We start from the raw sequence: 13,913 nt of genomic DNA on the forward strand, positions 1-13,913 counted from the left end.
ACATTAATTTAAAAAGGAGTCAAATCTTACAGCATTTTCATTGCATTGAGAAGAGCAATTGGTTGAATTGTAGAACTTTTCAAGTTTCACACATTCACCATTGCTGCACACCTGGAAATGAAGTTACCCATATGAATTAATAACTTGCTTTTAGAATTTACATGATTTTTTCTACTGTAAAAAAACACATGTAGAATCTTCTGTAGAAGAAGAAATCCTCCATAAATGTTTGAGAGATATTTGAAATGAATATAGGGTACATTCAAATATTGTTTTATATAAACCCATTATTAAAATGTCTATATCTTTACTAATTTTTCAAATGTTAATTTATCAAAGATTCTGTAATCATAGGTACAACAATTTCTTTTATTATTTCTATCAAGTTTTATTTTGATTTGATAAGGATCTATGCTTGCTACATCACAGTTGCCGATTAGGCATTTTGTTATTGTCAATATCAATTAATCTTATTTATGCTTATTAGCTTTCTTTTAAATTTTGTTTGTTATTTTTTGTACATTTTATAACCAAATTCTTGTATTTGTTGCTTATAATTATTACGTGGCTTATCTTCACCCATTTATTTAATTTTTACCTGTTATTTTTATTTTTATCCATTTCTTTTAAAAAGCATATACAAAGAAATGCTTTTCCAACTCTATAGAGGTATAATAGACAAATAAAAATTGTGTGTATTTAGAGTACATATCATGATGACTAGTATACTTATACATTGTGAAATGATTACCACAAACAACCTAATGAACACATCTATCACCTTAGTTACTTTTTTTGTACTGGGAACACTTAAAATACAGTATTAACTATAGCCACCAAGATCTACATTAGACCTTCAGAATTTACTCATAACATAAAGTTTGTACTTTTTCACCAACATCTCCCCATTTCCCCCACCTGGCAACCATCATTCTACTCTCTGCTTTTTTTTAGCCTCCACATATAAGTGAGATCATACAATATTTGTCTTTTTGTGACTGGTTTATTTTGCTTAGTATACATGAAATGTCCTTCAAGTTCATCCACATTGTTGTAACTGACAGAATTTCCTTCTTTTTTTAAAAGCTAAATAATATTCCATTATATATATTCTGTTATTATATATTATATATTGTTGTGATATTTTATATATATATATATATTACATTTTCATTATCTATTTACCTGTCAAAGGACATTTAGATTGTTTCCATATCTTGGCTATTGTAAATAATGGTGCAATGAACACGGGAGTGCAGATAACTCTTCAAGATCCCGATTTCAACTTTTTTAGATTATGTGCCCAAAAGTGAGATTCCAGGATCATAGGGAGTTCTATCTTTAATTTTTTGAGGAACCACCATACTGTTTCTATAATGGCTATACCAATTTACATTCCCACCAACAGTGCACGAGGGTACCTTTTTTTCCACATCCTCACCAACAGTTTTTATTTGTTGTCTTTTTGATAATAACCATCCTAACAGGTGTGGGGTGATATCTCATAGTGGCTTTGATTTGCATTCTCTTGAATATTAATGATGTTGAACTCCTTTTCATTTGCTTGTTGGTCATTCGTATATCTTCTTTGGGAAAAAATAACCATTCAGGTCCTTAGCTCATTTTTTTTAATTGGACTATTTTTGTTTTTGTTTTTTTGCTATTGGTTGCATGAGTTACTTATTATTTTTATCTATTAACCCTTTATCAGATATGTGGCTTGCAAATATTTTTTCCCATTCCATTGATTACTTTTTCATTTTCTTGATTGTGGCCTTTGCTGAAGAAATCTTTTACTTTGATATAGTCTCACTTATTTATTTTTACGTTTTTGCCTGTGCTTTTGTTGTCACATACAAAAACATCCAGTTCTGGGCTTTTCTTTGTTGGGAGATTATTAATTATTGTTTTGATCTCCTATTTGTTCAGATGTTCTATTTCTTCATCATTTAGTCTTGGTACATTATATATTTCTCAGAATTTATCCATTTCTTTTAAATATTCAACTTGTATAATTATTCATAGTATTCTCTTATGATCCTTTGTATTTCTGTGATATCAGTTGTAATGTCTCCTTTATCATTTATAATCTCATTATTTGAATCCTCTCCCTTTGTTCTTGGTCAGTCTACTTAAAGGTTTGTCAATTCTCTTTACCTTCTAAAAACCAAAACAAGTTTTTAATCTCTTCTATTGTCTTTCTTGTTTCACTTATTTCTGCTTTAAAAAATCTTTGTTATTTCCTTACTTCTGCTAACTTTGGACTTAGTTTTTTTCTTCTTTTTCTAGTTCCTTGAAGTATAACATTAGGTTGCTTATTTGAAATTTTTCTTTTTTCTTAAGATAGGCTTTATCGCTATATACTTCCCTCTTTGAACTGGTTTTGCTGCATTTCATAAGTTTGCTATGTTGTGTTTCCATTTTCCTTTGTATCAGGTATCTTTTGGCTGCCCTTTTAATTTCTTCTTTACTCATTTTTTTTCAGGAGTGTATTGTTCAATTTCCAAATATTTGTGAATTTTCCAAATTTTCTCCTGTTATTGAGTTCTAGTTTCCTATTATGGTCAGAAAAGATATTTGATATTATTTCAGTCTTCTTAAATGTGTTGAGACTTGTTTTGTAGCCCAGCATATGATCTATCTCAGAGAATATTCCAAGTTTACTTGAGAAAAGTGTGTATTCTCTGGCTGCTGGATGGAATATTCTGTATATATCTGTTAGGTCCATTTGGTCTATAGAGTTATTCAAGCCTATTGTATTCTTTTTGATTTCCTGTGTAAATAACTTATCCATTGTTGAAAGTGGGGTATTAAAGTACCATACTATTATTGTATTTCTCCTTTCTGTTTAGTGTATATTTGCTTTATATCTTTAGGTCCTCCAATGTTCGGTGCATATTATGTATACTTAAAACTGTTACATCCTCTTGATGAATTGACCCCATTATCATCACATAGTGATCATCTTTGTTTCTTGTGACAGATTATGATTGAAAATGTATTTTGTCTGATATAAATATGGCCACACTATTCTCTTTTTGTTGCCTTTTGCATGTAATATTTTTTCATCCTTTCACTTTAAGCCTATGTCCTTAAACATCACATGAGTGTTTTGTAGGTCATATATTGTTGGATCCTGGTTGTTGTTTTTTAACCCAACAGTCTGTGTCTTTTGGAGAGATAAATCTAGACTTAATGTAATTATTGATAGTGAAGAACTTACTATTTTCATTGTTAATTGTTTTCTGACTGTTTTATAGCTTCTTTGTTCCTTCCTTTCTCTTCTCCTGTCTTCCTTTGTGCTTTGTTGATTTTTTGCAGTGATATGCTTTGATGTTTTTTCTCTTTATCTTTTGCGTATCTACTAGCGTTTTTTTTTTTTTAATCATTGTGGTTACTATACTTTTACTTCCCCTCCTTCCATATTTCATGCTGTTAATATCACACTTTACATCTCTTTATATTGTGTACCCAGTATCAAATTATTGTAGCTATAGTTATTTTTAATATTCTTGTCTTTTAACTTTTATGTTAGAGTTAAAATACACTTATAGACTACCTTCACAGTATTAAAAACATTCTGAATTTGACTGTATATTTACCTTTACCAATGAAAATTATACTACAAATGTTTTCATGTTGTTACTTAGCATCCTCTGTTTCAACTTGAAGAGTTCCGTTTAACACTACTTGTAAGGCAGGTCTAGTGGTGTTGCACTCCTTCAGTTTTTGCTTGAGAATGGCTTTAATTCTTTTTCATTTCTGAAGCATAGCTTTGCTGGATACAGCACTATGGGTTGGCAGAGGTTTTCTTTGTTTTGTTTTTTGTTTATTTATTTTGTTTTTTTGTTTTATTTTGTTTTGTTTAGTACTTTGGATATATCATCCTACTCTCTCTTGGCCTGTGAGACTTCTGCTGAGAAATTTATTGATAGTTTTATGGTCATTCCCTTTTATATGATGAGTTACTTTTCTCTTGTTTTCAAAATTCTCTTTCTGTCTTTGACTTTTGACAATTTGGTTATAATGTATCTCTGGATAATCTTTGGATTGGTCTCACTTGGAGTTTTTTGAACTTTCAGAATCTGAATGTTGATATCCTTCCAAATATTTGGCAAATTTTCAGCCATTATTTTAAAAAATAATCTTTATTCCCCTTTCTCTCTTTCTCTTTCTTCTTCTGGGACTCACATAATGCATATATTCATTTTTTGTCATTGGTGTCATATAGGTTCCATATGCTTTCTTCACTAGTTTTTATTCTTTTTTCTTTTGTTCCTCCAACTTTCTAATTTCAAATGACTTATCTTCAAGTTTGCTGATTTTTTTTCTTTTGAATGATCCAGTCTGCTGTTGAAGTTTTCCATTGACTTTTTCATTTCTATAATGTACTTTTCAGCTCCAGAATTTTTGTTTGGTTCTTTTTTTATGGTTTCTATTTCTTTGTTAAACTTATGTTGTTCATGCATTGCTTTCCTGATTTCATTTAGTCATCTATCTGTGGTCCCTTGCATCTTTTTGAGCTTCTTTAAAATGATTACTTTAAATTCTTTGTCAAGCAAATCTTAGATATCCATTTCTTCAGGATCAGTTGCTAGAGCTTTATGAGTTTTCTTCAGATGGTATTATGTTTGCCTGAATCTTTGTGATTCATGTACTGTTGCATTGGTGTCTGTGCATTTCAAGGAGCAGACATATTTTCCAGGTTTTACAGATTGGTTTTGTCAGGTAAAAACCTCTTGTTCGATCCCTGGGCTGATGGGATTGCTTCCAGGATTGCAGTTGAGTGAGACTAGAGCCAGGTTATGTGGCTGCCATCTGGTCTGTAGTAAGATTTGCAGTTTACTGCTCTGTGACTAAGGGCTTGGGTAGATGTGGATTCTGCATAGTATCTGGGTGGACAGGAGTGCCTCTGTGACCTTGATCAAGTGGACTGGCAATGTGACAAGGGTCTACCACAGCACCTGAGTCAGATGGCTGGCCTTCTTCTAGGTGCATGGGTGGTTGTATCTCTTATTGGATTCTTGGCTTCTGTTGGGTCATTGAGCAAGGTGCCTCTGGGTGCATGGACCAGGCATGTTTCCCAGAAATCCTGTGGGCAGGAGGATAGTCTAGAACTTCACTTGGGATAGGAAGGAATGGAATGAATTTACAGGGCCATTTCAGGATCTGTGGTTGGACCAAGATCTGCAGGTCTGCCTCCAGGGGTATGGATGGATGTGTCTTCCAAGAGTGCCTAGGCCGATGTTGTTGGTGGTGGTACCAAAGCCAAATGAGGCTGTAGTCAAGCAGCAGGAGATATGGGTATTTATGGATCTGTATCCAGGACTATGGTCAATAAGCCTGTCACCTAGGCATGGGTCTGTTCTCAAAATGGACCTCTGGTCTTGGATTCCATCATGGTTTTGCAAGATCCTACCTGGATTTCAAAGTTCCTACAAAGGTACTTTTTCCATGACTGGCTGCCAAATTATTGTTGCTGTGGGGAGATATTACTGGGACACTTCCTATTCCACCATCTTGCTGATGCAATTCCCTGAAAATTCTTTCTGGCCACCAATTCAAAAATTACTTTAACGTTTTAGATAGGGAAATTTTAATCCATTTATATTTATTGTGATAAGTGATATGTTTAATTTTACTACTTTCATCTTATTATATGATTTTAAATGTTAGACATTTTAGCTTATCTTTTTATCTTTATTACTTTTTTCTGCAATTATTTAAAAGCTATGTTTTGTTTTCTAAACATGGATTCAGTTTACATTAAAATATTTAAATATAAATCATTTTATCGTTTTCAAAACTAAATAAGCATTAACTCTTCCTTACATAAGATAAGACATTTGTCACACTTTTTATTCTTTTTTCTTCTTCTTAATTCATGTATTTGAGAAAATTGAAATTTGTAAATATTGTTATTATTCACTATTCAATATATTTTTTAAGCTCTTATAATAAACACATGAATAATAAATAACTAGAATTTACTCAAAATTAGTATAGATTTTCTTGCTTGCAACTCTTTCCTTAATGTTCTTTCTTCTCATTTAACTTTTTAGTTTAATTCATTTCCCAGTTGGCTAGAGTACTTCCTTGACTATTTTTCTTTTCAGAAAAAAATGCTGTCTAATTTACCATAGTTTTTTTCATCATAATGTGAGGATGTCCTTCTATTGCTTTACTATCTGAATAATAATTTGGCTGTATGTATGGTTTTAGGGTCCTAATACTTCCATTCTCCAAAGCTCCATAGATTTTGTTGCATTATTTTCTGGCATTTCTTTTTGAAGATAAATATAATGATAACCTGATAGTTTTTTGTTGTTGTTGTTGAAAAATGATACTTGCCTTCTTTTGTGCTTATAGAACATTTTCTTTATTGTTGACTTCATGCTGTGAAGGTTAGTCTAAATGCTCACTTCTTCCTATGAATTTTTCCTGGTACTAAATGAGTTTTTATTTTATACATTCTTCAGCTCAGGGACATTTTTTTATTATTATATCTTTAATTACACTTTTACCTATATTATGGTCTCTTTATCTAGGATTCCTATTAAAACTATATCAGGTTTCTTAGAACTATTTTTCCTGTTTTTATTCATTTTCTTCTTTAGAGTTCCTTTATCTCATTCTTGAGTGTTAAGAGGTTTAGTTTCTAATTTACTATTTTTTGTGGCTTACTACATTTCATGGTTTACTGCTCAAATTACATATAAATCAGTAATTATGATTTATTTTGTAATTTGAAAGCAGTGCTTGTTGTTTTCAAATAATACCATTTTTATAGATTTAATATTCCTTTAAATCTGATTAAAATATAAATTTAACTTTATTTCTAAAGGATTTCTCTCTTTTTTAATGTGTATCTGTTTCATAGGGGACTAACATCTGTGAGTCCTCAGATTAATCTCCATTGTTCACACTGTTGAATTCTTTTGTCTGCTGCTATTTGTCTTCATGCTTATCCTTATAGAATGGATTTTCATATATACATGATCAAATAAACACTGGAAAATGCTGCTAAAGCCCATGTAAATCTCTTTTCACATACTTCAGGCTCAACTAAAGGAAACATTGAAATGTTTCTTATTTTGGTTTTGCCATTTTTATATGTTTAATAAAGAGAAAACTACAGAGACAGGTTTGCAGCAATTCTTTTGTGCCAGAGAAGACTAATTAGTATTATTCTTTCCTTCCCCTCTCCCTCTACTCTTCTTCCTTTCCACTCTATTATCTTTCCCTTTTCATCTATTCTCACTGTTTTCCTTTTGTTTTATTTTTTTATCTATATTACTAAGGAAAAAGGCATCCAAGGGCAATGGGATATGTTTGCCCTCATTTTCTATGCCAAATCAAATTTTACCCAGAAAGAAAAACTATTATGAGAAACTAGAATGTTTTTACTCATTTTAATTTAATCATATCTAAAAATAGTCTCTCAATGTAAAATGAGATGAAAAGCCTATAACTAGTATCTTTGTGATACGTCTATAAACTGGCATTTCTTATTCATGAATTCCCTCATTATGAATTGACCCAATAACTGGCACCATTGTGATTGGTATACTTCTATATTAAGACTTCTCTTGAAAAAATAGGCACTCTATGTGGTGGCATATGGTCAAACATGCTTATAAGATCAAGATTCAGTAACAACTGCTTCCCTATAAATTCCTTTGGTCAATCACTGCCACTCATTATGGGGTTCTATGAAGGGTAAGTCATACTTCTGCTTAGTATTCCTGGATGATTTTTCTTACCTGGAGTGAATAGAAAATTGTTTGGTATTTTCTTTAGCCTGATACCACATACACACTATCATTGAAAGTACTTGAACTTTCTAATATGTGATTGATACACATACTTAAAATTTCACAAATGTAGATTCTTCATCATTTTGATATTCAGTTTTTTTAATGGGAAACTAATAGTTAAGTATAGAGATCTGAAATATAAGTCTCCATTAAATTATTAAATTCTAATTCCCTTTTTTACATTCTGAATTTTGTTTTTCAATTCATTTCTCTATCACATTATATGAATGAAACTGTAATGTTTGTGGGTGGTGGTATGAGAGGAGAGGACATATATCACAGACAGAAACTATATTATTTCAAAATAACTAATTTTTAAAAAGTATTATGTTTTCCATATATTCTTGTGTTTATAAACCTTGATGAGTTGGCTGTTGTTTTTAGTACACATTCTAAAGTTTTCATCCTGGAATGATAAACCTCTTCTGATCTGGCCTTATTCTAGCTGCTCAACTTCATTTTCTGACATTTTACCCAAAGCTCCAGTCACACTGAAATTGTCAGTTACCTGACTGTGCCATTCATTTTATACCTTTGCGTATGACGTAGGTATTTCTTTTTAAAAAGTCTTTTCTCATTTTGTCTGAATTGAAAAATGTTCATCATGTCAAAGCTGAAATGTCACTCATTTAATGGCATCATAATATGCCATTCATGTTCTCCAAGTGAAGGCAATCACTTCTTCCTTTGGACTCAAATGTTCATTAATTACACCACTATGAAAGCACTTGTGTTAGATTGTAATACATATAATTTAATTTATGAAATTCTCATGTACACTCATATTTTCATCATTTGTGTCCAGTATGGCTACTGGCACCAGAGTATGTGCCCAATAAATATGGCTGAATGAATAAAATAATTGAAGAAAATATGGCTACTTCATAGTCAAATTAATTTAAAAAATTATGTCTACAATTTCACTAGCTGTCTACTGTAAGATACTAATTAAGCACACTTATCACATTCACATATCATTTTGTATAACAGAGATTAGGCAAAATGAATATTTATTACAGTGTTATTATCACTTTGCTCAATTAAAAAAAAGTTGCCCATTTGTTTCTGCTTTCCCATATATATGCCCTCAGGAACCAATTATAGAAAATAATGTTTTGAAGTGGCTGAACCAAGAAGTTTTAATAAAACAAAGGGCTTTCATCTTACCATTCCATCTCCACATTTTGTTCCAGGAGCAACCAGGCCCAAATCTTTAGACTTGTGGTATAAAATAAAAGTTTTGCACTCATTGGTGATATTCTGCTTTGAAATCTTCTTAAGGTGATTAATCTTTTCTTTTCCAGGAAGAGATGAATGCTGCCCTCTGCTGCAGTGTATCTTTCCGCATTTGACATCTCTGAAGGAAAGGGAGAATATTTTCAGACTTGTGACCAGGAAATAGAAATTTATAGAGATGAGGCTGGCATTGAAGTGGTCTGGCCACTTTTCTCTAGACCCAGGCTTATCAATGGGCTGTAGAAGCACCAAGAGAGGCAGGGTGAAAGGTTAGACAAAGTCCTGATGCTGGGAACTGTGATGAGTAGGTGAAGATGTAAAATGATTGTATTTCTTTATAGTTCTGTGATTCTCACAAATCAGTATTAGCTCAAGTTTACAGGAGGGTATTTCCTATTAGTAATTTGAGTTAGTCTAACTTTCATCAAGATGTGAAGATTTCTTTCTTGCACAGAGCACATCAGTTAATTCTCACAACAAACCTGTGAGTTTGATATTATATAATACCCATTTTACAGACTAGGCAACAACTGGAAGTAAGAGGAAGTTAAGTGACTGCCCAGTTTCACCTAGAATAGGTGAAACCTTTGACCAAAGGTTTCTGTTGTTGTTTTCAGTCCAAATCCTGTTTTGTGGCACAGAAAAAAAAAAAAAAAAAGCCTTTCTGAGTATAACAAATCTGGAAGAATGACACAGCTAATACTTTTTAAAATCAGATCTAACTTCCACTTCTCCCCTTCCTTCCAATTTGAAGTTCTACTCTTCTTTTCTTGTTATGGCTTCACTTGTTTCCCTCTCTTGGCTTCTTTTCCCCTTTTCCACTTTATTTTCCTCCTCCTGTTTGCTCTGTCCTATTTTTTTTGTAACTTCTCTTCCTCCCTTTCTTTCCTAAGAATTTTAACTCTTTCCCATCTTTCCTCCTTATATCCCATGACCTTCTACTCATAAATATAGTATGTAAATGCCAGTTACACAGTCAGGGATGTGTGCACGTTCCCTCACTCCCTCTCCTCCTAATCCCCTCAGTAAAAAGAGGTTAGCAGCTGTCAGAACAAGAGAAGTTCTGAATTTGCAAAAAAATTCTTAGAAGGCACTTGCTTTTCTTTACATGTTACTTACTTCTCTTCACAAGGAATTACTCTGTTTTCCTTGTTTTTGCAGTATCCAAATCTATTTCCTTTTTTATTCATTTCATAGCAGAGATCAGAACTGTCTTTCACCTCTAGGATTCAAAATGGAATGATTAGAGTAAAATAATAAAAACATGAACGTTATAAATCATAAAATATCTTATTTTTCTAATGTAATTGGAACTTCAGTATCATGTAGGGGTAAGGCAGAATGGGATAAATAAATCCCTTTAAAGCTCTCTTATTGCATCAGGAAGATATTTTATGGAGGAGTATGGATATAAAAAAATAACAAACATACCTTAACCTACATACTGAGCTAGTTAATTAATATTAGAGGTAATATCAACTAATATTAAGGTAATATCCAGAGAGATTCAAGGTAAGATCTGGGAAGAATGCCACAAATGGCATTATCTTCAGTCTTGCCCCCAAATCTTTACAGGATAATAACATAATAGCTATTATGTTTATCAGCCATTCAGTGTAATTGTCTCTCACCATTATCAAAGAATTGAGAGCACTGATCATCCCGGGTGGGACATTTCCCCATGAAGCAGTAGCCTTTTGCATTCTTGCAAGGAAATCCATTTACTTGGAATTTGTCCTTAGGACATGCAGAAGAGTAGCCAGTACAAACCTCAGGAAAATCACATTCATCTTTTGCTGGTCTGCATATGGACCCTGATTTTTTCATCTGTTGAAGAAAAAAAGACTAATAAATCTTGGATACATTTAGGTAGGTTAAGTTTAAGTAGGAGGAAGGTTGACCCATTTAATTTATCTTTAAAAAAAAAGATTTTAAGTTTGGATCATCACTTTCTTCTCCATTCCACTGAGAATTATTATCATTTGTAAATGTGTTGGCTTTTATGTAATTTCAGGAATGACACAATGGTGTTTTTGAAAATCTGTATTAGAACAGCATTGGGTAGAGTTGGAAAGGACATAAAATGGAGAAATGAGCAAGAGTTCTGTTCATCTTGCTCCAGTACATACCATCTCCAGCACACACATACTACTGGGAATCCCTGCCTATCTATAATGAGGAATCTCCACGCCCAAGAAATCACATCACTCCAAATGAATTGGAAAAATACCCTGACTCATTGCTGGAGGACAGTGCATGGAAATATTCGTTTATTCAGCCACCCAATATGCATTTAATTGTAATGAGTCCTAGAAAGATTTGAAAATGAATAAGACATGCTTCCTTTCCTTTGTGAGTTCACAATATAGTGTGTTGAAAGTAATGTCATTAAAACTTTGGACAGTCATTTGGATTTCTGATTGCCTTTCCTAGGGATATATCTCCATGTACTAGTCACTCTCACTTTCCAATTCCAGTATAATCCTTTTCCCTCCTAGTTCACTGTTGGAATGCTACCCCTTCCACCACCACCACACACGAGCTGAGGTTAAATATGTTGGCAATGATTTACAAAGAAACAAGAATAATGTTTATCATATAACTCTACTCCTAAAAGACCAAGTGATACCTACTTCTCCACTCCCCAGGCCATAGCATTGCCCAGGGCTTAGAAGTCAGAACAACCCAGAAGAGGGACAAGCAAGCCTAACGCTAATCTGGGATTAGTAGTGTAGGGTCATTCAGTGGACAGCCAATTCTGTCATCCTATGTATACTTAATAAACTGAAAACAGAGAACCTAGTTCTAGCACAGGTCCTTACCTGACAAGATTCACAGCATTCTCCTTCTGCACAAGTAAATCCTGGCCTCAAGACACATTTGTTTGCATCACAGCAAGGATTAGTGCACTCCTGGCAATAATAAAAAATTAAAAATCAGTAAGTGGTTTGTAGTTAAGGTCTTGTTTAATAAGTTTTCTGTGTAATTTATCAGTACTTGTCTTTCAGAGTTAAATCCAAATGCATGATCCTTGGCTATGACATATATATGAAGATGACTGCTTGTAACTGGTCTTTGGAAGTTTTACTTTTTTTTTTTAAGATTTATTTATTTATTTGAGAGAGAGAGAGAGGAAGCACTTGCGCATATGAACAGGGGGAGGGGCAGAGGGAGAGGGAGAGAATCTCAAGCACACTCCCTGCTCAGCACCAAGCCCAATGCAGGGCTAGATCCCAGGACCCTGAGTTCATGATCTGAGTCGAAATTAAGAGTTGGAGGCTTAACTGACTAAGCACCCAGGTGCCCCTATTTTGTTTTCTTCCCAATTAGCTGTTCAGTACTCCACACTAATGAATTTTCATCAGCAGCTTACAAGGTCCAAAGTTTCTGACATTCCATTTTCCTGATGACTTCCATTCTTTGGAAGGGTCCTGCTACTTCTCTATACTAAAGGTTTAATATGAGATAATAGAACTTCTGAAGATCTAATTTTACATTTTCCTCAAGATGCTGAGTATTTCAAGCTGAACTTTGTTGTTGTTTTAATGAATCATTAAATAATAACAGCAGGATGGACACATAGGCCTTATCTGCTCGAACAAAATTAAAATTGCAAAAGAAATTGTCTGAAAAATGTAATGTAAGGTACTTCTTGTGTTAGAATGAAACCGTAGAACCATTCTAAAGAATGTGCCTAGGCAAAAGCCTCAATTTCCAAAGTTAAGAGCCTCTTTACAGGGTGCCTGGGTGGCTCAGTCATAAGTGTCTGCCTTTGGCTCAGGCCATCGGTCCTGGTATCGAGCCCCACATCGGGCTCCCTGCTCCGCAGGAAGCCTGCTTCTCCCTCTCTCACTCCCCCTGCTTGTGTTCCCTCTCTTGCTGTCTCTCTCTCTCTGTCAAATAAATAAATAAAATCTTTAAAAAAAAAAGCCTCTTTACATTTAATCTGAGACATTTGAAAACTAGGTGTTGCAACCTCTTTACATATCACTGTCCCCACTCTGATCATGGAGTCTCTGATTCACTAACTATTAGATTTGTTTTGAATTTTGTAGTGTCTACAGTGTACATACTACATATGTGGTCTTCAGACCAGCAGTATCAACATAATCTTTCAGGTTGCTGGGAATAAGGATCTCAGCCTCACTTCAGGCCTACAGAATCAGAATCCACATTTTAACAACATCCCCAGGTGATGTATATACACACGATAATTTAAGAACTGATTGTCTAGGACTCATACCTATTTGATAAGCTCTTAACAGAAATAGCTTCTATGTTGGAGGAAAGCAGATTAAAATTTGTCTTAAAAGCATATTCTAAATGTTCCTGAGACCAAGGCTCCAATAAATACTTGGACGGTTAAAAGGGTTCTGCTCAATTAAGACAGAGTTTTCTAATAATATGAACTGTCCAGCTGGGATAGAGACCAGCCTCATAGGCCCTGAGTAAAGCTCAACTGACTAACTCTGAGGACAAATTCCTACTGTGCATGAGATCAGACTTAAAAGCACCTACCGGCCTTTCTTACAAGAAGAGCCAATTACTATACAAACCAGGCAAATGTGATACGGTGGGTCTCCAGCAAGATCATTATACATAATTCATGACTTGGTAAGATGCCTTGCAATGAGGCTACACCAATGACTTGTTTTGAAATGAGACAAAAAAAACCACATTATTTAAAACTTTATAAGGAATATCATGGTTGATTAATGGTTAACTCCCTGCCTAGGTTCTAGTAGAGTATAAACTTTGTAGTTTATTTTTTAAATTTTTTTTAAAGATTTTATTTATTTATTTATTAGAGAGTGAGTGAGAGAGAGAAACAGCATGAGAGGGGAGAGGGTCAGAGGGAGA

General features: G+C 33.6%; 1 protein-coding gene across 1 annotated transcript in view; it reads right to left on the minus strand.

Annotated features, from left to right (window-relative positions):
* Positions 1 to 13,913, minus strand: part of ADAM7 (ADAM metallopeptidase domain 7) — a 95,622-nt gene that overhangs the window by 11,109 nt on the left and 70,600 nt on the right. Inside the window, exons 14-18 of the mRNA XM_035726360.1 lie at positions 11,876 to 11,965; positions 10,685 to 10,880; positions 10,173 to 10,275; positions 8,985 to 9,174; positions 31 to 111 (exon numbers count right to left, since the gene is read on the minus strand). Coding sequence (XP_035582253.1) covers positions 31 to 111; positions 8,985 to 9,174; positions 10,173 to 10,275; positions 10,685 to 10,880; positions 11,876 to 11,965 — 660 coding nt within the window. The remainder of the gene's footprint in view (positions 1 to 30; positions 112 to 8,984; positions 9,175 to 10,172; positions 10,276 to 10,684; positions 10,881 to 11,875; positions 11,966 to 13,913) is intronic.

Source organism: Zalophus californianus, chromosome 2, assembly GCF_009762305.2.
Source record: "Zalophus californianus isolate mZalCal1 chromosome 2, mZalCal1.pri.v2, whole genome shotgun sequence".
NCBI classification, from domain to species: domain Eukaryota; kingdom Metazoa; phylum Chordata; class Mammalia; order Carnivora; family Otariidae; genus Zalophus; species Zalophus californianus.